Genomic DNA, 26,198 nt, shown 5'->3' on the forward strand with positions numbered 1-26,198 from the left:
AAGTCTATGTGGATCTTCTTTATAGTGTACTTTTTTCATAAATTGTGGAATATTTTTTGAGGGGAAAAAAGAGTCTAGGTCATGTAGGCCATTTTTTTTTTTTTAATTTATTTTATATCTTTATTGCTTTCAGAGAGAGGAAAGGAGAGGGAGAGAGAGAGATAGAAACATCAATGATGAGAGAGTCATTGATCGAGCCCGCAACCCGGGCATGTGCCCTGACCGGGAATCAAACCCCGATCGCCTGGATCCCAGGTCGACGCTCAACTGCTGAGCCAGGCCCGGCCGGGCGGCCATTTGTTCTTGTAGCTTTCTGGGTGGGGGAGATCTAGGTATGTATGAAGGTAAGGGAAATCATGTGTCTAGCACTTTTTCTGTCTGTTTTCAATCTGCAGAAGCTTATCAGAAGACATACAATGCAAACTCTTTTGATATTAGGTCTCTGGAGGTAGCTCTCAAGATCATTCTTTGTTCCATTCTTCCTGTGTTGTCAGGCTGTGCCCAAAAGGTGGTCTAGAGTGTGAATTTTAAACATGTGCTATTGATAGGCCCAAAACTGTTGCTGCAAAGGGGAAAAAAGACCCGCATTAATTAAATCCTGGCCTGTTCTTACTTATAAAGTCATAAATATGTTTTCTATGTTCTAAAGCAATATGAAATATTGCAAAACCATGTGAAATATTCTGTTGAGTAAACCTAAAGGTTTTAAAATATATATTATTTATTATTAAAAGTAATTTTTTTCTTACAACAAAAACTACATACAGTAAGTATAGGTCAAAAATAAAAAATAATATTGCAATCCTTTTTTCATTTACTCTGGTTTTCCTTTAGGTATACCGATGTTCATTAGCAATAGTATCATATTTGTAGATACTTTATATGTTAAAATTTCTTTGTAATTCTCTAGGATATGTTTCACATAAATGTTTTTTGCGAGGCTACTATTATTCCCATTTTATAGATGTCATCTGGAAATAATTATAGTACCTACCCCAAAGAATTGTGTCTGAGAGTCATTAGATCATCCACATTAAGGACATAAAGCATTTGGCAAATTCTTTAATTAATGAGTGCTCAAATCATGTTGGCTATTATTATTATGCAAAAGTATTAACTATTTTAAGGTTATCAGAAATACACTTCGAGTAGGCCAGTCTGGTTTAGGTCATCCTCTAGAACTGGACAGTTCTTCCAAAACATGAAGGCATTACTATTTATATATGCTGATCCATCTGCCTGGAATGCTCTTCCCTTCCTCACTCCCAGCTCCTAACCACTCTTCATGTCTCTTCATAGTCAATTCTTACTCTTCACATCTCAGCCTAGACAGTACTTCTTGCAGGTGTAAGCAGTCCCTAACCTCTCACAAGTCTAGATTATATTATAGGTACCAGGGTACTCCTACATGCTCCAATATGGATCACAATTGCCTGCTTCCCTATGACACTAGAGCTTCATGAGGGCAAGAATTGTGTCTACATACATGCACTACATTCTTAGTGGTCAGTGCAATGCCAAAACATGGTGCTCAATAAATATTTGTGATATGAGGACATCTGGGATCTGAAGTCTGCCTGGTTGGTATCGTAAGAACAGATTTTCATACAGTGTGATGGCTAGCACCCTAAGAGACGGAGCAGCAGCCACTGATGGGGCCTGCTGAGTGTGAGGCTATGAAATATGATGTGGCATCATGGAAACAGAGGGGCAGAAGGGAGGGGCTCTGAAGCATCTCAGGTTCCATCTGGTTACTAACGGTTGCACCAGCAGAGCCACATCCAGACCCACTGGTTCTGGATATGTAGATACCAGTCCTGTAGCATGTGGAACAAGAGCCTGGGTTAACTGCACCTGGTCCCAAGTCTAAGAAATTCTGACCAGAATATTCACAGCAGAATGTAAACCAAGGCCCTTGCTAGCTGGAATTACATAGTCCAGTCTGATCCAAGACCCCAGAAAACTTACCAGACAGTTGGGATGTATTGTGCATGTCTGGCTCAGCACAGAATTGCAATGCTGAGGAAGAAACTTTGAGACTTTGGGTATAACTGATGGAAAATGTACTAAAATGTTCTGATTTGTTACGGCAGCTGCATCATAGGAAGAGATGACTGTAGAATAGTATTTAACAGCATGGAAGGAATTAAGAGAAAGGGCTGTGCTGGGAACTAGAGTTTTATACACATCACCAATAGCATTCTCTGAAGTAGAGCTAGACTGACTTTTAATAAAAAGGAAAACAAATAACTGTCAGTATACAACTCTGTAACTCTGAACTGCTGTATTTGAAACAAATTGTCCTCTTTGTCATTTCCTCACATTTCAAACTTATACTACTGCTACACTTAAATTCTGTTGGAAAAACAAAGTGAATATTTTAGTAGCAACATTTAATGCAATACATACACTAAAAATTAGTTCATGTGTCATTAAAAGACAGAGATTTTAGAGAAGCATTGGATCTCTGTGCCTTTGTGTGTGTGTGTGTGTGTGTGTTGCTTCCATCATAATAAAAACTGTGACCATCCCTATGAAGCAAGGAAGAATCTTGGAAAGAACCCCATTCATCCATGAATAAAATAGAATAAAATTTTCTATCAGTAAAGTGGGTTATATTATTATATATCTATACTCTGTACAGTACCTAGAAGGCAGAAAAACATTTTAAAATATATAATGAATGTTAACAATGTAATCTCAAGGCATGCTGTGAATACCTATTTATTTTCTTCTAGACATTAATAATAATAAAAGTAAAGTAATTTTATTTCTACTTTAAAAATAAATGCATCTGGAATATTTGTGAATATTTGCATTTCAACAAACATGTACAGTTATTGATGGAAAAGGACAAGTAAAGGCAACCTAATGAAGTATAAACATTGAACCGGATCAGCGTTTCTGTGTCAGAGGTCAGACTTTAGCAAAGAAACCTGGTGACATCAGGTGGTTGTTTAAGTTCTCCAGCCTTCAATTTACCAATGTAGGTGATGAAAGCAAAATCTGAAGGACTTAACTGATTTCAACTGTTCCAATCCTTTTTCAAAAACATTTTGGCTCACGTTCTCAAACTCATTGCAGACTTCCGGGTATCCAGCCCGCCCAAAAGATCAAAATATGGAAAAGCCATATGTGGGGAATACTATTTCCTATCATATTACATATAAAATAAAATATAACAATATATTATATATATAATTATATATAATATATTGCTATGTATATATATCCCCATAAAACTGGAAACACTAAATATAGCAATGGGTGGATGGCTAAGAAAATTATTCTATAAAGCATTTGATAAACTACTAAAACAATTAAAATGATGATGGGGACTGCATAGTAAAGAATTAAACTATATATGACAGACACAATGTTAAGTATCAAAAGCAGGAGACAAAATTGGACATTCAATATGATTACTAATGTAGAAAAATATGCATAAAAAAGATGACAAAAAACATTTAAAAATAGTTATTATCTTTGTTGGGTTAGTAAAGGACTAATATTGCTTTTAAAATAAAAAACTATATAAATAAAATAAAAATAGGAATTTTTACTTAATGATCTTCAAGCTCTCCTCCAGTCTAAACATGCCACAGCCTATGGTCCTAGTGTATCTGTGTTGTCCCAAGAGCAGCTGGTTAAGATGAAGCAATATCAAGAGATGCTGGGGCTCAGAAAGGCCTGAACTCACTACCTCAGAAAGAGTATTTCAGAGTTTCTGCAGAATATAAATGGTGAGAATGCAGAAGTAAGTAATGTATGTACAAGAGGTAACATTTACAGGCATATGCTTGTGGCCTGATCTCTATGATTTAATCCAGGCTGACTTCATCATTCACTGTGATGTTCAGCCAGCTCATGGCTACTTTTTTTCTATTCTTCTCTCTCTTTAAGTCAGGAGAAAAGTCTAAACTGACTAATAAAACACCCTGAGGCAGACTTGATTATACGAACAAGGAGGGCTATAATCTATTTTTGGCCCCCTTTCTCTTTTGACTTCAGATGCCATCCCTAGTAACCTTTTCGGTGCCCATGGCTTCCACCATATCCCCATAATAGGCACAGTACCTCTATGACAGCACTTCAACTACTAGAGGAATCACATTTTGCTATGGTGACCCTCTATGCTACTAATATATGAGCTCCGTAAGAAAAAGAACTGCATCTTGTTCCTCCTTGTGTCCCCATCTGAGCTAGATATTTGAGCTGGAACTAAGGGATGAATTGGGAGTTAACCAGGTAGAGTGTGGGAAAGGCCACTCCCAGCACAGGGAAGGTGCTGAAGTGAGAGCAGGAAGTCAGCAGAAGGGTGACCTCAGGCTAGGACACCAAGGAGATGCATAGGGGTGTCTGTCATCCAGAGTCTGACAGGAAGGTTAGGAGCACAACATTAAGGATTGGTTTCTCAATGAAGAGTAACCTTCAGGAATACTAAGTCACAAACTGGTAGCTCTGTTCTTTTACTCTGGCCTTGCTTTTTTCCACCTTTTAATTTCTACAAGTCCATGGGCATGCCTAGGCTATATAATACAAATAACAAAAATGCCTCATGGGGGGTAAATGTTTGTTTCATAATGAATATGCATATGATGAATGTTTCTTGAGCACCTACTGTGAGTTGGTTGTTGCCCTAGGTACTAGAAATACAGCAATGAACCAAGCAGGCAAAAAAAAAAAAAAAATTCCCTGTCTTCATGGAGTTGATATTCTAGTGGAAGAAGATGGGCAATAAGCAAAATATGTAAGTAAAGAATATTAGAAGGTGATAAGTGCTGTCAAGGAAAATACGGCAGAGAAAGTGGATAAAGAACCCCATACAAGATGTGATGCTGGGAAGGAGTGTCCAGTTTTAGTTGGGTTCCCTGAGAAGATAACAAAGATGTGAAGAAAGTAAATAAACCAATGTGTTAAATGCTCAGTACCTAGTACTGAATTACTATGAATACTTTCTTTCCTTTTAGATTCTACTCACATAAATAAAGTCACCAGTATGCTTACCATATATCAGTAAGATGAGGTATCTGGTAATGATGGTCAATTTTAGGCCCCATTTTTGGTGCCTATGGCTAGTTTGTGTACTTCAAGCAGATAACATCAGAATTACTCATGGTGGAATCTTCAAGCCTCGAGCCATTCCCTGGTTACAGCAGTGAATGCATAGGATCCCAGGAGTGCACAAGACATGTACACAGGTCCAAGCATATTACAACCACACAGGGTGTCAGGTGGAGCTGACCTCTCACAGTTCCATCCAAGAAGCCCCCTGAGGCAGGACAGAGTACACAGTTAAGCACTTATTAGCCAGGAAACTGATTCCTCTCATAGGTGAATGTATGCTTGTCAATACAGTTTTCCCTTAAAAGGAGAGAAAAAAAATACACATTTCTCAAGGATGACCATATGAACATTGCTGAACTCAACTGTTCTTCTATCACGCTGGTTATAAAAAACATAGAGCTTAAACTATGGGTTATTTAAATATAAGAACCAATTGTTAACAGGACTGAGGGTAATTCTTTAGAATGTGAAAGAATGACCTGCTTTTCCTCTATAATTTTTCTTCATTTACCTACCCTAATAAATTCAAATAGGAAGCATCTCTTTGGCATGTCACATTGTGTACTAACAATTTATTTAAGGACTCCCAGCTGAAATAGAACTGGACTGCTCCAAAGCCTGTGACTTCCCGTGACAAAGGAATGGATGCTAGAACCCATCATGTTCCTACTGGATAACCATAATCACAACCATCACTACTGGTAAAGCCCCATTTCAAGATCCTCAGAAATAACGAACGGAGATGAGGCAAAAGATGACAGAATCATGGGTCAGAAAATATTATATATTTTATCATTGTAATTAAATGATATACATGAGCAATGGGAAAAGTTCACTGGTTCTTAATAAATGCCTGTGTTCATTATGATGGGTTCAGTGCCTGTCTACACTTCCAGCATTAGTACCAGTGGAAAATAACAAGGGACCTTATCATATCTTTGTGCCGTGATTCTACCTGAGAGGGATAACTGGATGGGCATTTGCTGTTTGTTACAAAACTTCCTATTGCTCTGAAGTACTTCTGTAATCTAAAAAATAGAGAGGTAGAGATCTATTTACAGCTAATTTTTCATATATACAAACACATACGTTTCCAATGATAAAAATAGAAATAGAATTATAGCATTAAAGCATTATCTATAAGGATACATTTAAAGGGCTTGGGAGTTGAATAACTGGATGATAGCATCTAAAGGGATCTTCTCTCAGAGATACTTCACATAATCAACTGTGGCCTCAAGAACTGAAGCCACATCATTCTTTCTCCCCTTTATACACTGCACCAGAGTACACAGCTACTCACAGCAATACTTAATTCACTCTCTGATCAAGGAATGGTAATAAATAAGGAATAATTAGTCTCATTTCTCCCCATGGTACACAATTCTTCCTCTTGGGTCTGTTTGTAAAGGAGCTGTCACCTCCATATCCAGTCTCCCTTTCAGAGGAAGGCCATGTCCCCACAAGCCAGCAGCTTCACAACCTCTGGAATCAAAACCTGGGGCACCCACTTACACTGCTGCAAAGTACAATATCTGTGCTGATGGCAGCTCCAACTCCCTCACCCCAGGCTGCTGCAGTGTGCAGGATGCCCAGACACTGGGGGAATACAGCAGTCACTCCTCGTTTGGAGTTTCACTTTCCGCATTTTCAGTTACCTGCAGTCAACCATGGTCCAAAAATATTAGGTGGAAATTTTCAGAATTAAACAATTCATACATTTTAAATTGTGCACTGTTCTGAATATGATGATAAAATATCATGCCATCTCACTCTGGCTCCGTCTGGAATATCATGAATCATCCCTTTTCATGTGTATCCATGCTGCACATGCTACCTGCCCCTTAGTTACTTAGTAGGTTGTCTCTGACTGGTTATGACAGGAAGAGAGAGAGAAACCACATTCACTTAACTTTTATTACAGTATATTGTTATAATTGTTCTATTTTATTATTGTTGTTAATTTTTTACTGTGCCTAATTTATAAACTTCATAATAGGTATGTATGTATGTATTGAAAAAAAACATAGTAGATATAGGGTTCAGTACTATTTGTGGTTTCAGGCATCCATTGGGGGCCTTGGAATGTATGCTCCAAGGATGGGGAACTAATGTACTTATCCATTCTGCCCGTGGCAACCTACAGGCAACTCTTCCTTCAGAAGAGAGAATCACACATTACATGAAGTAAATCCTTTTGCAATTCACACTAGAAGCCTAGAAGACAAAGAGTAGTCAGAACATTAGTGCCACTGTAACTTGGACCATATTTCCAGCAGATCAATTAGCATGGGTTTTACATGTAACTCTGTGCTCTCAGCCAAAGGAAAATCAGAAGTGATAGGTATGGACAGAACAAATAAACCAACAGGCAAATGAGAACATCCAGGCTGGTATCAGAAAAAAAAAAAAAAACTAATCTAAGTGTTTCTTAGTTGTGAAGGGTAATATATAGAAAATATAAATCTAAATTAATCTAAGCCTTTGATACCTTCATTTTTCCATGAGTTCACTTAATAAACATTATTAATCACCTGTTTTTTGCTGAATACTACCTTGAGACATGTAGTGTCAAGTGGTAGCTCTGCTAATTATTAGCTGGGACCATCAGTAAGGTACTAGGTATGACAAACTAGGTATGACAAACCCTAATTAACATTAACATAATCTCCAAAATTTCCCTGTGTGCATTCCCAGTCAATCTCATCCTGAATAAGAAGCAAGCACGTTCCTGAGTTGCAATAGCCACATTTCAAATAACTGCTGTAGCTAGTTATTGAACAACGCAGATATGAGCCATTTCTAACACTGCAAAAAGTTCTATTGAACAGAGCTATTATAGAAGATTTATAGTTTTTCTTATAGCTCTATGTTCCACCTTGAATTAATTTTCATATTAATTCAAAAATTCATTGATTTTCCATATGAATATCCAGTTATTCCAGCACTATTTAGAGAAGACTTCTTTCTTTCCTTTTTTTATTTCTTTATCATTTATTTATTTATTTTAATTTATCTTTATTGTTGAAAGTATTACAGGTGTCCCAATTCCCCCCCCCCAACTGACCCTTCCACCTCGCTCTCCCCCCTCCCCCCAGGCCTTCGCCCCATTATTGACTGTCCATGGGTTATGCTTATATGCATATAACTTCTTTGGTTAATCTCTTCCCACCCTCCATCCTCCTTCCCTCTTTCCTCTGAAATATGATAATCTGTTGCATGCATCAATGTCCTTGGATCTATTTAGATCATCAGATTTTTTGTTCATTAGCTTCTTCTTAAAGAATACCCTGCAACATTTCCTGTAGTGCTGGTCTGGTGGTGATGAATTCTTTTAGCTTTTCCTTGACTGAGAAGCTCTTTATCTGACCTTCAATTCTAAATGATAGCTTTGCTGGGTAGAGCAATATTGGTTGTAATTCCATGTTTTTCATCACTTTGAATATTTCTTGCCACTCCCTTCTGTCCTACAAGGTTTCTGTTGAGAAATCAGCTGACAGACATATGGGTGCTTCCATGTAGGTAACTAACTGCTTTTCTTTTGTTGCTTTTAAGATTCTCTTTGTCTTTAACCTTTGGCATTTTAATTATGATGTGACTTGCTGTGGGCCTCTTTGGGTTCCTCTTGTTTGGGACACTCTGTGCTTCCTGGACTTGTAAGTCTATTTCTTTCCCCAGGTACAAGAAGTTTTCTGTCATTATTTATTCAAATAGGTTTTCAATTTATTGCTCTCTTTCTTCTCCTTTTATCACCCCGATAATATGAATGTTGTACCTCTTGAGGTTGTCCCAGAGGCTCCTTATACTATCTTCATATTTCTGGATTCTTTTTTTTCTCTTCTGGTTTGGTGTTTTTTGTTTCTTCATGTTCCAAATTGCTGATTTGATTTTCAGCATCCTCTACTCTACTGTTGATTCCCTGTAAATTATTCATTTTAGTTCATGTAGCCTTCATTTCAAATTGGCACTTTATTATGTCATCGATTTTCTCAGTTATTTTCATAAAACTCTTACTAATATGGTTGAGCATCTTCATAAACAAAATTCTGACCTCTGTATCTGTTAGCTTGCTTGGATCTATTTCATTTAGTTCCTCTTCTAGAGATTTCTTCTGTACTTTCCTTTGTGATATGTTTCTTTGCCTCTACATTTTGGCTGCTTCCAGGTCTTTGTTTCTATGTATTTGGTAGAGCTGCTATGTCTCCTGGAATTGGTAGAGTGACTTTGTGTAGCAGGTGCCCTGTAGGGTCCAGTGGCTCAGCCTCCCCAGTCACCTGAGCTGGGCCTTCTAGGTGCTCCCCTGTGTGGCTGTGTTCACTCTCCTGATGTAGTTGAGCCTTGGTTGCTGTTGGCATCACTGGGAGGAATTGACCCCCTGACCAATCAGCTGTAAAGACCAGCTGCAACTACAGCCACAGGGCTGCTGTGCTGGAGACACCCCTATGGAGCAGGATTTACTTCAGTGGAGCTTTGGTGTTCACCAAGTGCACCCCTTGAGTGTGTCACTCATGGATGCAGTAGGGTTGTAATCCAGTGTGGTCAAGTCTGACCACCGGGTGCACTGTCTCCGGGGCCTCCCGGGAGGTGCAGAGTCAGCCTCTGCCAGTGCCTTGCCTAGGGCCACCCAGCATGAGCTACATAGCAAAACGTAGTTGGCTGCTACTTGTGCTGGGCTTGGCATTGTCCAGGAGAGGCCAAGCTATGAACCAATGCAAGCTGCCACTAGTGCCAGGCCTGGGGCCCCTTATCAAGCCGTATAGGGTATGCTGCTGCTTGTTTGAGAGACTTTAGGAAAATCCTAAACATACTGCTTGAGAGGCCACTTGCACAGACAAGCCACCGGAAATGGCTTGGATGAGCTTGCATGTAGGGAAGGGCGGGGCCCCTGAGAATCACCAGGGTAGGGTGAAAGGTGTGAGTCAGGTGCTGGTGATTCAAATATGGCACCTGCCTGCTGGCTTTGTGGGGGAACTTGCCAAAGGAGCAATGACCTCTGCCAGCTCTTCTGTCTGGGAGGAAGCTGCCCCTCCACCTCTTGCCCCAATTTCAGGCAGGTTAGTTCCTCCCCAAGTGTCCCAAGTGTCCCAGTTTCCTTTCAAGCCACAGCCTGGCGCTGGGGCTCTGAGTGAGTCCATGAGCGGGCCCTTTAAGAGGAGCTGCCTGGGACTCCTGCAGCCTCCAAGACCCTCAGTGACATTCCTCGCTGGCTTTCACAGCCCAAAGTTGTGGGGATTTCTCTTCCTGGACCTGGAGCCCTGGGCTTGGGGGCCTGATGTGGGCCTGGGATCGCTCACTCTTCTGGGAAACCTCCATCTCCAAGATATCCCTCCCCGGCTTAAACCACCCCACTGGGTGTGGGGCTGCAGCTGCATTTCTGCCCCTTCTACCGGTCTCAGTGCTTCCTCAGTTCCCTGGTTGTAAGGCTTCTGTTCAGCTAGATTTCAGGATGTTCTGAGTGATGGTGGTTCTGTATTTTAGTTGTAATTTTGATGTGGTTGTGGGAGGAGGCGGGTGCAGCTGTTACCTACGCTGCCATCTTGATTCCTCCTTTTTTTCTTTAAATATATTTTTATTGATTTCAGAGAAAGGAAGGGAGTGGGGGAGAGATATAGAAAATAGAAACATCAATGATGAGAGTCATTGATTGGCTGCCTCCTGCACGCGCCCAACTGGGGATTGAGCCCACAATCCGGGCATGTGCTCTGACTGGGAATCAAATCTCAATCTCCTGGATCATAGGTTGATGCTCAACTGCTAAGCCACACTGGCCATGCAGACTTGTTTCTTAATTTGTTTTAGTGATTTGTTGAAAATCAAACTACCATAAATGTGTGAGTTTAATACTGGGCTATTGTGTTCCATTGATCTGTCAACATTTAACCTGGTAACATACTGATTATTGTAGCTATCTATATACTAAGTCTTGAAATCAGATAATTTAAGTCCTCCAACTTTGTTTTACTTTTTCAAGGTTGCTTTATCCTAAGTCTTTTTATCTCCTAAGTCCTTGTCATACATTTAAAAATCAGATTGTCAATTTTTACAAAAAAAAAAAAAAAAATCCTACTGGGATGGGATTCTGATTTAGTTATATTCCAATTTAGTAAGACCTGATATCTTAACAATAGTACTTTTTTTTTATTCCTCACCCAAGGATATTTTTCCATTGCTTTTCAGAGAGAGAGAGAGAGAGAGAGAGAGAGAGAGAGAGAGAAAGAAAGAAAGAAAGAAAGAAAGAAAGAAAGAGAGAGAGAGAGAGAGAGAAAGAGAGAGAGAGAGAGAGAGAAAGAAAGAAAGAAAGAAAGAAAGAAAGAAAGAAAGAAAGAAAGAAAGAAAGAAAGATATGAGAGAGACACATTGACTGGTGGCCTCCCACATGCATCCCAATCAGGGCTAGGATTCTGCCCTTGGCTGGAATCAAACCTGGGACCCTTCAGTCCATGGGTCAATGCTCTAACTACTGAGCCTAACCAGCTAGGGCAATAGTGAGTCTTTCAGTTCACAATTATGGTATAATGCAAGATTTAGGTTTTCTTTAATTTCTCAGAGCAGTATTTAGAGTGATCAATGCACAAGTTGTGTGTTTTTTGCGTATTTGTTCCTACGTATACTAAGCCTTTTTTACTCTATCATAAATGTCATTATTTTAAAATTTCCATTTTTCAATTGTTTGCCGCTAATATACAAAAGTATAATTGTTATTTTGAATATAGATCTTATATTCTACAACCTTGCTATATTCGTCTTTTAGTTCTAGTAGCTGTTTTGTAGGTGTCCTAGGACTTTATACATAAACAATCATGCCATCTATAAATAAGAGTTTTGTTTCTTCCTTTCTAATCTGTATTTTATTGCTTTTTCTTAGCTAGTTGAAATTGCTAGAAAAACTTATTCAGTGATCAATAGAAGTGGTATGAATGGGCACACTTTTTTACAGATCTTTTTAAAGTGGTCAAAATTACATCATTAAGTACAATGTTAGCTATAGATTTTTTATAGATGCCCTTTAACAGATTGAGGAGATTCTCTTCCATATCTAATTTGCTGAAAGGTTATTTTTAATCTTGAAAAGGTATTTAATGTTGCTAAATAATTTTCCAGAATTTGCTATCATATTTTTTTCTCCTTTATTCTGTTCAATGTGGTGAATTAAATTTTTTTTTAAATGTTACACCTACCTTGCTTTTCTAGGATAAAGTCAGTGTGGTCATGACAGATTATATCTCTACACATGATTTGCTAAAATTATGTTAAGCATTTTTATGTCTCAGTTCATCAGTGATTCTGGTCTGTAGTTTTCTTTTTTCATAATGTCTTTATCAGGTTTAGGGTTCTGCTGGCCTCATGAAATGGGTTAGAAACTACCCCCTCCTCCATTTTTTTCCTAAGAACTTGTTTAAGATTGGTATTAATTTTTCAAATATTTAACAGAATTAATTAGTAAAACCATGTGGGCTTGGTGTTTTATCTTTGGTAAGTTCAATATCTATAATATATAGTGCTCTTCATATTTTTTGCTTTATCTGGTATCAGTTTTGATAAATTGTTTTTCAAGAATTTGTCATTTCATCAAAGTTGTTGACTTTACTGGCATAAAATTATTCAAAATATATACCCTTTTATATTAAAATGTTTATAGGATCTATAGTGATAATCCTTCCTTCATTCATAATATTTGTAAAATATATTCAGTCTCCTCACCTGTTTCCCTTGCCCCTTTCTACTTACCTTGGATCTATTTCACTTTCTTTTTTCTACCTTCTTAAGATGGATCCTTTTTAGACCTTTGGCCTTTTCTAATATAAGCATTTAAGACCATAATGTTTTCCATAAGCTTTGCTTTAGCTGCAACTTACAAAATTTGAATATTATGTTATCATAATCTTTCAGTTGAAATATTTTCTAATATTTCTTGTGATTATTTTCTTTTACCCATGAATTATTTAGAAGTTTTAAAAATTTCTAAATATTTAAGATTTTCCTTTATATCTAATTCTTATTGATTTCTAATTTATTTCATTGTGGTCAAGGAACACACTCTGTGAGAATTCAAATCTTTTAAATGTATGAAATCCCCCAGCATGTACCATGTGCCTTTGAAAAGAATGAGTATTCTGCTGCAACTGTAGTGTATAGTGTTCCATAAAAATCTGTTAGGACAAGGTGGGCAATAGTGTTCACATCTTTTATATCTTATAATTTTTTGCTATCTAGCTGTTGTATCAATTGCTAGGAGAGGGATGTTTAATCTTCAACACTGCTGATAGATATGTACCTTTAATTCTATGAATTATTCTTTGAATACTTTGAAGCTTTGCCATAGTCACATACTATTTGTGACTATTACATCATTTGATAAGTTAATACTTTCATAGGAATGAAATGACACTCTTTACCTCAAGTGTCAGTTTTTGTTGAAGTCTACTTTATCTGGTATTTACATAGGTAATCTGGTCTTCTTATACTTACTACTTCTTATACTTAATGCTTTACCTTACTGTGACTTTATATTTAAAGTTGGTCTCTTAAAGAGAGCAGATAGATTGATCTTACTTGTTTGTTTTTATCCATTCTAATAATCTCTGCCTGTTAGTTAAGTATAATTAAATGAGGTATACCATTTTACCTATTTTTTTTCCTGTAGTCCCTTTTGGCTTTTATGTTCTTCTGTACATCCTTTCCTGACATCCTTTTGAATAATTTTTAAAATCCAATTTTAATTTGTCTACTGACCTCATAGCTATACCTTTTGCAAATTTCTGTAGGGTTGCTCTAGGGATTACTATATATATCTGTAATTTTTCACGGTCCATTTAAAGTTAATATTTTACAACATCATATAAAATACATAAATGCTGCTGTCATGTAAGTACATTTATCCCACTCATCCTTCATGGTATAGTTCTCATATGTGTCACAAAGCCCACAAAAAAATGCTATAATCTTTACTTATAATAATGTGAAGCATTTTATGGATTAAAGACTTAAATGTAAGACCTAAAACCATGAAACTAATAGAAGAAAATGTAGGTAGTAAACTATTTGGTGTCGGTATTGAGAATATCTTTTTGGATATATCCCTCAGAGCAAGGGAAATGAAAGCAAAAATAAACAAATGGACTTTACCAAACTAAAAAGCTTCAGCACAGCAAAAGAAACAAAACAAAAAGACAACCTACTGAATTAAAGAAAATATTGGCAAATGACATATTAAATAGGCGTTGATATCCAAAATATATGAGGAGCTCATAAAATTCAATAACAAAAAAATTAACAATTTGACCAATAAATTGGCAGAGCACATGAGGAGACATACAGATGGACAACAGACACATGAAAAGATGCTCAACATCAGTAATCATTAGATAAATGCAAATCAAACCCACCTGATAGCAGTCATCATGGTTATGATCTATAAGTCAACAAAAAACATGCTGGCAAGAATATGGAGAAACCATTGTGCACTGTTACAAACTGGTACAACCACTATAAAAAATAGTACGGAGATGCCTCAGAAAACTAAAAATAGATCTATCATACATGCAGCAATTTCACTTCTGGGTATTTATCTGAAGAAAACGAAAACACTAATTTAAAAAGATATATGGAGAGAGGAAGATGGTGGCCCTGTGAGAAGCAGCATTGCCCCCTCTCCAGCCACGGACTTGATTTCTTCCTAAAATCCTACATAACCAGCTTGAAAAAAACAGAGAAAAATACCTGAGTGGACGAAGTGTGAGTGGGGAGCACTGAGGAACCATCACGGAGTCTAGTAAGAGAGGGGGCCCTTGGAAGGGGGAGTCCCCCTGAAGTCTGTGCTGGGCTCTGAGCCTGAAGGCTTGGAGGCTGCAAAGCCCTGAGGATGGCACCCAAAGATGGGGATCCCACACCCGGAGCAGAGAGGGGAAGGAGCGTCCCGCGCACAGGGCAGAGGGGCCCAGGGGAGCGGTGAGTCCAGGAGGAGACAGCGCCTTCCTAGGAAACAAAGCCTCTAGGGGAAGCTGTGACCAGCGTCTGGTGCTCAGGGTGCCAACCATAGGGAAGGCTGTCCCAAGGCCTGTGGCACCCAAGTAGTGAGGGACCAGAGGACTGCGCTGAGCACCCACACACGGGGACCCTCTGCCTCCCTGTGGGGCACTGTGTTGAGCCCCAGAAAGCACTGAATCTGCGTGGCGTGGGGGAGGAGAGGAGCCCTCCCGCCCTGAGCTTCCGGTGCTGGGAGGGTGGGATCTGTGACCGGCCTTGTGGGGCCCCGTGGTGGAGTGTTAAGCCACTCCAGCTTTGCTGAGACCAGCGGTGTGGAGAGCTGCGTGGAGCTGACTTTGGGTCCCATCCCGCTGGGTGCCTTGGAGCAGGGGTGGCGGGACCTTGCAGGGAGAACTCTCTGCCTCTGTGTTGCTTTGTGCATTTGAGAATTTGATTGTGGAACTGGTTCCCACCTTCCTGGCATGTGCTGCAAGGACAGACCAGTGGAGGCTGCCATTGGGGTTTGTGCAGTGGACAGTCTGAGGGACGGGCCTGGTGCAGCCAGCCAACCAGAGCTGAGCCGGGAGGGGCAGAGCCCACCGGCCTCTCCTGCAGCCGGGAGCACCACCCCCAACAGGAAAGGGGAGGGTCCCACTCACTGAAGCCCCAGACACACCCACAGGTCACAGTCCTGAGGGGGAAGGGAGAGCAGCTCACAGGTGGACTCTGCAAAAATAAGACTCTCGGAAACTGTTGTTTGGGAACTGGAGAAAACACTGAAAACCCCTGCTGGGGGCTGGACAGGCAAAGGGCCCACCAGAATGTGTTCTTAATCGAACCCACTGGGCCCAGGCTGCTGAAACGGCCCATACAGAAAAGGAAACAGGCTGAAATCAATCTGAAGCTGCAACAGGACAGAGCCTGGGGAGCTAGAATCAAAGGACAGGGTAGGAACTGAGGAGCTGGCAGTGGAGCAGAGACTAACTCCCACAGAGTGAGTGCCTGACAGTGACACCTCTAAGGGGAGTGATATCCTGGGCTACACTAGCCACCCGGCACCCTAAAGACTCTACAGAAGACTCTGGAGCAAGACCAGGCAACTACAAGGTTGCAAAATAGCTGACAAGAGGAGGTGGCCCACAGAGAGTCTCAGATCAACCATCTACCTAAGGACACCAGAGCCAAACCTAGACGGCTCCTCACATTGGGTGATACACAAGTACCTCCCAGGAGAACTGAAATCACAAAAAATAGTGACTTTCAGACAACATAAGTTGCCCAGAAGGAACGCACCTGATCGACTACCTTTTTCTTTGCTGTTTTTTTGTTTGTTTGGTTTTGGTTTTTTTGGTTTTGGGGGGTTTTTTGTTTGTTTTTTGCTTGTGGATTTGTTTATTTTTTCTCTTTTTTCCCTAGGAAGAAGAAAAAGTGGAGAAAATTTGTTTTTTCTTCGTTTTTAAATTTTATAAAAATCTTTTTCTTTTTTTAAAATTTTTTTTAAAAACATTTTTGAACTAATTTTTTTTTTTTAATAAAATAATTTTGTCTTGCTTAGCTTGTTTTTGGTTTTGTTTTGGTTATTTGCTTTGTTTTGTTTTATCCTTGCTTCTACTATCAAGACTTTCTTGATATCCCTGCTTAACAACTGGGACTTTATCATTATAACCAACTTTACTGCTTTCCTCTATACTTTCCCCCAAATCTCTACGAGACTTCCTGCCTGCCGGGCTTTATCTCTTTCTCCCCTCTCAATACATTGGCATAACTTTTTTCTTCTTTTTCTTCTTTCTTTTTCTAATTTTCTTTCATTCTTTCATTTTGCCCCCTTCTGTCTTCCTGTCTGATTGTTAGTTTCTCTTATTCTCTTTATTGTATTTTTGTTTTCTCATTTAAAACTATTATCCTATTCCTATTCTCTCCCTTAATTTTGTGCTGGCCCTTCTTTCAGAATCATTTTTCTGCTTCTATTATCTCCCAGTAGCTTCTCTATTTTTTACATTTTAGTTTATTATTATTTTCTAAAATTTCACCAGTATTAACACATTATTTGCGGGTAGTCTTTATCGTGCGCTCTACTACCAGTCAACGTAAAACCTATAAATACGTTTCCCGCATACAATGTGTTAACAGCAATATACACCTCTGGGCTCCACTGGACCCACAAGACAAAATCCCATTCCACAAGACTGGGACAGAGCAAATATATCTAATATATAGATATAAGCACTAAGACCTACCAAAATGGGGAGACAAAGAAACAACCCCCAAATTAAAGAAAAGGAAACATCGCCAGAAAAAGACGTTGATGAGATGGAGTTGGGCAAGTTATCAGAAATGGAGTTTAGAGTATGGATGATGAAGATGTTCAAGGAACTTAAGAAGGCTATAGTTGATAAGATCAAGAACCTTAGTGAAAACATGAATAAAGAGATACATACCATATATACAACTCAGACAGAGATAAAGAATGCTGTATGTGATATCAAGAATGCACTGGAAGGAATTAAAAGCAGGCTCAATGAAGCAGAGGACAGAATAAGTGATTTAGAAGACAAAGTAGAGAAAATCACACATCAGAGCAGCAAAAAGAAAAAACACTTAAAAAGCACAAGGACAGTCTAAGGGAACTTTGGGACAACATGGAGCAAAACAACATTCGCATTATAGGAGTGCCAGAGGGGGAGAAAAGAGAGCAAGGGATAGAGAACTTGGTGGAAGAAGTAATTATAGAAAACTTCCCTACGCTGTCAAGGGAGAAAGCCACACAAGTTCAGGAAGCACAGAGGATTGCAAACAAGAGGGACCCAAAAAGACCCACTCCAAGACACATCATAATTAAAATGGCAAATGTCGAGGACAAAGAGAAAATATTAAGGACTGCAGAGAGAGACAAGCACTGACCTACAAGGGAACCCCCATAAGGCTGACAGTGGATTTCTCAACAGAGACTCTTCAGGCCAGAAGGGAGTGGCATGAAGTTCTGCAAGTAATGAAAAGCAAGAACATGCAACCAAGATTGCTTTATCCAGCAAGGCTATCATTTAAATTTGAAGGTGAAATAAAAAGTTTCCCAGACAAAAAAAGGCTAAAAGAGTACAGTACCACCAAAACAGCATTGCAAGAAATGCTAAAAGGACTGCTTTAAGAAAAAGAAGGAATAGTGAGAGAAAGGTACATCAACATAAAGGGGGAAAATGGCATTAAATAAATTGATATCAATAGTAACATTAAATGTAAATGAAATAAATGGGCCAATCAAAAGACATAGGGTAGCTGAATGGATAAGAAAACAGGACCCAAATATATGCTGTCTACAAGAGACCCACCTGAGAGCAAAAGACTCACACAGGCTAAAAGTGAAGGGATGGAGTAAAATATTCCATGCAAATGGAAAGGAAAAGAAAGCTGGAGTAGCAATTCTTATTTCTCACAAAACAGACTTCAAAATAAAGACCATAATGAGAGACAAAGATGGTCACTACATATTATTAAAAGGGTTCAATCCAATAGGAGGAAATAACCCTTATGAACATTTATGCACCCAATATAGGAGCACCAAAATATATAAAAAAATCTCTTGGGGGACTTCAAAGGGGAGATTGACAGCAACACAATCATAGTGGGGGAGTTTAACACCCCACTGTCAGCATTGGATAGATCATCAAGACAAAAAATCAACAGGGAAATGCAGACCTTAAATGAATCACTAGACCTAATGGATTTAATTGACATTTACAGAACATTTCACCCCAAAGCAGCAGAATACACATTCTTCTCAAGTGCACATGGAACATTATCAAAAACAGACCACATGTGAGGGCAGAAGGCAAGTCTCTACAAATATAAGAAGACTGAAATCATATCAAGAATCTTCTCTCATCACAATGCCATGAAACTAGAAATCAATCACTATAAAAAAAACTCAAAAATATTCAAACACATGGAGACTAAATAGCATGTTATTAAACAATGAATGGGTTACCAATGAGATCAAGGAAGAAATCAAACACTTCATGGAAAGTAACGAAAATGAACAGACAACAACCCAAAACCTATGGGACATGGTGAAAGCAGTCTTGAGAAAAGTTCATATCATAACAGGCCTATCTCAAGAAACAAGAAAAAGATCTAATGAACCATCTAACACAACAACTGAAAGAACTAGAACGAGAACAGCAAGAAAAGCCCCAAGGAAGTAGAAGGAAGGAAATAATAAAAATCAGAGCAGAGATTAATGACATAGAGACTAAAAAAACAATACAAAAAATCAATGAAACCAAGAGCTGGTTCTTTGAAGAGGTAAATAAGATTGATGCACCTTTAGCCAGACTCACTAAGAAACAAAGAGAGAGGACCCAAATAAATAAAGTCAGAAATGAAATAGGCGATATAACAACTGACCCAACAGAAATACAAAGGATTGTAAGAAAATATTATGAGCAACTGTATGCCAACAAATTGGACAACATAGGGGAAATAGACAAATTCCTAGAAGCATACAACCTTCCAAAGCTGAATCAAGAAGAGGCAGAAAACCTGAGTAGGCCGATAACAACTAATGAAATTGAAGCAGTAATCAAAATCTCCCAGCAAACAAAAGTCCTGGATCAGATGGATTTACAGGAGAGTTTTACCAAACATTCAAAGAAGAATTAACACCTATTCTATTCAAATTTTCCAGAAAATTCAAGATGAGGGGAATCTACCCAATACTTTTTATGAGGCCAGCATCACCCTAATCCCCAAACCAGATAAAGATACTACAAAGAAAGAAAATTACAGGCCAATATCCCTGATGAACATAGATGCTAAAATCCTCACTAAAATACTAGCCAACCAGATCCAGCAATACATTAAAAAGATCATACATCATGACCAAGTGGGATTTATTCCGGGGATGCAAGGCTGGTACAACATCTGCAAATCAATAAATGTGATACATCACATAAACAAAATGAAGGACAAAAAACATATGATCATATCAATAGACACAGAAAAAGCATTCGACAAAATCCAGCACCCATTTCTGATAGAAACTCTCAGCAAAGTGGGAGTAGAGGGATCATACCTCAACATAATAAAGGCCATATACAACAAACCTATAGCCAAGATCATACTCAATGGGCAAAAACTAAAACCATTTCCATTAAAAACAGGAACAAGACAGGGATGTCCACTTTCACCACTCTTATTCAACATAGTACTGGAAGTCCTCGCCATAGCCATCAGACAGGAGGAAAACATAGAAGGTATCCACATTGGAAAGGAGGAAGTAAAACTGTCATTATTTGCAGATGACATGATACTGTACATCGAAAACCCTAAAGACTCCATCAAAGTACTACTAGATTTGAGAAACAAATTCGGCAGGGTAGCTGGATACAAAATCAACATCCGGAAATCAATGGCATTTTTATACACCAACAATGAACTTTCAGAGAGAGAAACTAAAAAAGCAATACCATTTACCATTGCAACTTAAAAAATAAGATACCTAGGAATCAACTTAACCAAGGATGTAAAAGACCTGTACTCAGAAAACTACGTGACACTGAAAAAAGAAATAGAGGAAGATTTAAACAAGTGGAAGAAGATACCATGCTCGTGGATTGAAAGAATTAATATCATTAAAATGTCTATACTACCCAAAGCAATTTATAAATTTAATGCAATTCCTATGAAAATACCAACAGCATAATTCACAGACCTAGAACAAACATTTCGAAAATTTATATGGAACCAAAAAAGACCCAAATAGCTGCAGCCATCTTGAGAAAAAAGAACGGAGTGGGAGGGATCACATTACCAGACTTCAAACTATACTACAAAGCCACTGTAATCAAAATGGCCTGGTACTGGTACAACAACAGGCATATAGATCAATGGAACAGAACAGAGACCCCAGAAATAGACCCATGCCATTATGGTCAGTTAATATTTGACAAAGGAGGCAAGAGCATCCAATGGAGTAAGGACAGTCTCTTCAATAAGTGGTGCTGGGAAAATTGGACAGATACATGCAAAAGAATGAAACTAGACCACCAACTTTCACCATACACAAAAATAAACTCAAAATGGATAAAAGACTTTAATGTAAGCCACGAAACCATAAAAATCCTGGAAGAAAACATAGGCAGTAAAGTCACAGACATCCCACGGAGTGGACTTTTCACTGATACATCCCCTAGGGCTAGAGAAACAAAGGAAAAAATAAACATATGGGACTACATCAAATTAAAAAGCTTCTGCACAGCAAAAGAAAACAGCCTCAAAATACAAAGGAACCCCATGGTCTGGGAAAACATATTTTCCAAGGATGAATCTGATAAGGGGCTAATTTCCAAAGTATACAAAGAACTCATAGCACTCAGCAAGAGGAAGACAAACAACCCAATTAAGAAATGGGCAAAGGACTAAAATAGACACTTCTCCAAAGAGGACATACGGATGGCGAAGAGACACAGGAGAAAATGCTCAACATCGCTAATCATCAGAGAGATGCAAATTAAAACCACAATGAGGTATCACTTTACACCTGTAAGAATGGCTGCCATCGACAAATCAACAAACAACATATGCTGGCGAGGGTGTGGAGAAAGGGGAACCCTAGTACACTGCTGGTGGGAATGCAGAGAGGTGCAACCACTATGGAAAACAGTATGGAGGTTCCTCAAAAAATTAAAAATGGAGCTGCTTTTTGACCCAGTGATTCCACTCCTAGGAATGTATCCTAAGAATCCTGAAACATTCATCAGAAAGGATATATGTACCCTGATGTTCATAGCAGCACAGTTTACAATAGCTAAGATGTGGAAACAGCCCAAGTGCCCATCAGTAGATGAGTGGATAAAAAAGCTGTGGGACATTTACACCATGGAATACTATGCAGCTGTAAAGAAGAGGAATCTGGTATCCTTTGGGACAGTATGGATGGACCTGGAGAATATTATGATAAGTGAAATAAGTCAGGCAGTGAAAGACAAATATCACATGATCTCGCTTATACTTGGAATCTAAAGAACTTAATAAACTGATGAACAGAATAGATTCAGTGACATGGAAGCATAGATGAGACTGATGAATGTCAGAGGGATGGAGGAGGGCGGGTGGGTGTGGGGGGAGAGAGTAACCAAAGAATTTATGTGCATATATACACAACCCAAGGACATGGACAATGGTGGGAAGAGGGACTGGGGAGGGGGAAGGAACGAGGTGGAACGGGTCATTGGGGAGAAAAAGGGACATCTGTAATATTTTAAACAATAATAAAATAAATAAAAGATGTATGGATCCCATGTTCTTTCAGCACTATTTACAAGAGCCAAAATATGGAATCAACTTAGATGTCCATTGATAGATGAATGGATAAAGAAGATATGGTGCACATATACAATGGAATATTAGCCATAAAAACTAATTAAATGTTGTCATTTGTGACAATATGGATGGACCTAAGGGTATGATGCTCAGTGAAATAAATCAGACAGAGAAAAACAAATGGTTTCACTTATATGTAGAATCTAATAAAACAAAACAAATGAACAAACAAAACAAAAAACAGACTCATTGAAAGAGTGATCAAACTGATGATTGCCAGAGGGGTGTGGAGTAGGGGATAGATGAAAAGATGAAGGAGAATATAGTCAATAATATTGTGATGAATTTGTATGGTGACAGATGTTTACTAACTAGACTTAGTGTATATAAATATCAAATCAGTATATTATACACATGAAACTAATATAATATTGTATACTAATACAATTTAATAAAAACAATCTGAAGTGTTTTAAGTAAAAAGGAAAAATGTTTCTTTTCTAATAGTTACTCACATATTTATCATTTCTGATGTTATTCAATCCTTCATGGACCATTTCCCTTTAGCCTAAAGAATTTATTTTAGGTTTCTTACCTTGTAGGTCTGCTAGTGTCAAAATCTCTAAGTAGCCTTTTATCTAAAAATGTCTTTATTTTACTATTTGCTGTTGGAAAACAATACCTGATGGAAATATAATTTAAAACCAAAACGACAATATGAGATTGATAACACAGGTAAAAATAAATGTATTGCAATAACAAAAAATAGGACAGAGTAAGTGGAAATATAATGTTGTACATTTAGTGTCATAATGTCAATTCAAAGTAAACTACAATAAGTTAAGGGTGCATACTATAACTCTAGAACAACCACTAAAAAAAAAAGTTTTAGCTAAAAAGCCAATAGAGAAGATGTGAAAAAATGCTGCAACATACTTGATTGTTTAATCCAAAAGAAGGCAGGCAAAAAGAAATAAAAAAGAAATTAGACTAAATAAAAACAAATAGAAACATCATGGACTGAAAATCAAACTTAACAGTAATTATATGTAAATAGACTAAACACTCCAATCAAACAGAAGAAATTGTCAGAATAAGCAAAGGAAAAAGAAAAAAAGGTTAAACTACATGCTAGTTACAAAAGACACTCTCAAATATAAATGCATATATAGGTTATTAGAAAATCACGCAAACATTAATCACATGAAAGATATATTAATATCAAAGTAGACTTTAAGACAAGTATTTGCATAGATAAATTACCATTTATTGTTTCCTAATGATAAATGGTCAATTCAAAGGAAGGCAGTCACCTCACAGCAGTGTGTCAAAATACACGAAGCAAAAACTACCAGAATAAAGTGAAAAACAGACCAATTTATAGTCATCACTGAAGATTTTAATCCTCAAAAAAAATCAATAAGGATACAGAATATATATTTTTATAGAACACTATACCCCCAAACAATGGAATATTCATCAAGGAAGATCATATTCTGTACCATAAAACAAGTCTTAGAAAATATTAAAAAATAGAAACCTCACAGAGTATTTTCTCAGATGATAACTGTAATTAAATTATAAGCCAACACCTGGGGAATCTCCAAACATTTAGAAATTAAGTTACATTCTTATAATCATTGGTCAAAGAAAAAAATCACAAGAGATATGAGAAAAATATTCTGAACTGAATGGTAATGAAAATATATCAAAATTTAAGAGCTGCAGCTAAAGTACTTCTAAAGGTAAATATATAGTTTCAAATGCTTATATTTGAAAAGAAGTAAAGGTTAAAATCAATAATCTAAGTTTCTACCTAAGAAGATATTTTAAAGGACCAAAGTATAGAAAAAAGGAAATGGTAAAAAACAAAAATCAATGAAATACAAAATGGGCAAATAATATAGAAAATCAATAAATAGAAATCTGGTTTATTGAAAAAAATCAATAGAACTGATAAACACCTTGCTAGACTGATCAAGTAAAAAGAAAGAAAACATATATTTTCAATAGCAGGGATTAAAGAGGGAATATCATCAGAAAACTGACAAACATTAAAATGATAAGAAAGTATTGTGAACAAAAAGTGTTTCAGTAAATTTGACAACAGATTAAATGAACAAATTTCTTGAAAGACATAAATGAAATCAAATGGATACAGGTAAAACATAAGAAACCTAGTCTTAGAATCATTAAAGAAATGGAGAATGTAATTAAAGCCTTCCAAGCCTAAATGACTTCACTACTGAATTCTATTCAATATATCAATCCTACTCAAGCTCTTTTAGAAAACAGAAGAGAAAAAAAGACTTTTTATTTCATTTTATGAAGTCTGCATTTCCTTGACACCAAGATCCAATGACGATATCATAGGAAAACTACAGACCAATATCCTCATTAACACAGATACAAAAACTCTTCACAAACTATTAGCAAATCTAATTTAATAATTTTTTTAAAAAAGAGTAGCCCTGGACAGTGTACCACAGTAGTTAGAGCCTTGTCCTGTGCACAGAAGAGTTGTAGGTTCAATCCCTGGTCAGGCCACATATGGGAGGCAACTGATTGATGTTTCTCTCTCACACCATGTCTCCCTCTCCCTCTCCTTCTCCCCCTCCCCCTCTCCTTTCCTCTCTATAACCAATGAAAAAAACATCCTCAGATGAGGATTAAAAAAAAAGGAGCCCATCCAGAGTGGTTGAGCCTTGACCTATTGCTGGAGTCCGCCAGCAGAGTCGAACAGTCCTGAGGAAGGGGTGAGGATGGAGAAAAGACAGACACAAAAATGATGTTGCAGCCCTCCCCATCCCATCTTTTTGCAGATGGCGCCTGAACAGGGACCTGAGAGTGAGGAACCAGTGAAGGACGTCGCGGAAGGGACGCGTCAGAGAACAAAAGTAAGAGGTTGGTGCGTGACGATTTACAGTCGGGAGTAATAAATCATGGGACAGGGAAATAGTAAAGAAATGTTTGTTCAGGTGTTGAAAAGTATGCTTAAAGCCAGGGGAATTAAGGTCACTAGTGCACAAATATTTAAGTTTCTGAGCTTTGTAGAGGAGATCTGCCCCTGGTTCCCCAAAGAAGGCACAGTTAACATGGAAACATGGCAGCGAGTTGGAAAACAGCTGCAGACGCACTATTCGCTCCATGGGCCCTTGGAGGTGCCGGTAGAAACATTTTACCTCTGGACCCTGATTAGGGACTGTCTAGATCTTAACCCAGAAGGCAAGCGGTGGGAGAGAGCCACAGAGGATGGCAGTCCCAGGGCTGCGGCTCCAAAGAATAGAGAGAAGCCTCCGCCTGAGAATCCTTATCCCCAGGCTTTAGAGGCTTTAGCACAAGTTAATGGGGGTTGTGAGGATGGCGATGAGCTCCATCCGTGGGACAAGGCAGACTTAGAGGACCCTGCGGCTCGATACCGCGAGGAGGATGAATGGCTCATGGTAATGGAGGAAAAGCCCAAGGAGGAAGGGTCTGGAGGATGGCTAGGACATTTAGAGCAGCAAATTCAAGGGTTACAAGAATGGATGCAAAAATTGCATAGCTGTCTACAAGGAGGCATCCTAAGAAAACACCGCAGGGAACATCAGAATAAAACTGTCTTTTTAGAGCAGTAAAGTGGTGAAGAGGAGAGGGTGACTGGAAATATATGGCATAGCTTGTGACAATTAAGGACATTGTAGTAGAACAGCATGTGCAGATCTTAATCTTACCAGTTTCTAGGCAGCTGGTTCACCCAGGTAAGCAAGGGCTGAACAGCAAGATGAGAAATGGACTTTTTCACCTCTCCTCCCCAGTAATGACCCCTTGTTTATTGTGATTTATTTCCTACTTCTGAGTTGACTTTC

General features: G+C 38.3%; 1 protein-coding gene across 1 annotated transcript in view; it reads right to left on the reverse strand.

Moving 5' to 3' along the window:
* Window positions 1-204: 204 nt before the first annotated feature.
* The window catches only part of SOHLH2 (spermatogenesis and oogenesis specific basic helix-loop-helix 2), a gene marked incomplete at its 5' end in the record, with an annotated part of 61,156 nt that continues 35,162 nt past the window's right edge, over window positions 205-26,198 (reverse strand). Inside the window, 9 exon segments of the mRNA XM_081127745.1 lie at window positions 205-562; window positions 1,969-2,220; window positions 5,241-5,284; window positions 5,287-5,364; window positions 6,002-6,095; window positions 6,243-6,272; window positions 6,276-6,362; window positions 6,366-6,383; window positions 6,387-6,390. Of these exon segments, the coding sequence (XP_080983871.1) occupies window positions 539-562; window positions 1,969-2,220; window positions 5,241-5,284; window positions 5,287-5,364; window positions 6,002-6,095; window positions 6,243-6,272; window positions 6,276-6,362; window positions 6,366-6,383; window positions 6,387-6,390 (631 nt within the window). The 3' untranslated portion in view covers window positions 205-538.

Source organism: Miniopterus schreibersii (genome assembly GCF_964146895.1).
Source record: "Miniopterus schreibersii genome assembly, chromosome: 2".
Classification (NCBI taxonomy): domain Eukaryota; kingdom Metazoa; phylum Chordata; class Mammalia; order Chiroptera; family Miniopteridae; genus Miniopterus; species Miniopterus schreibersii.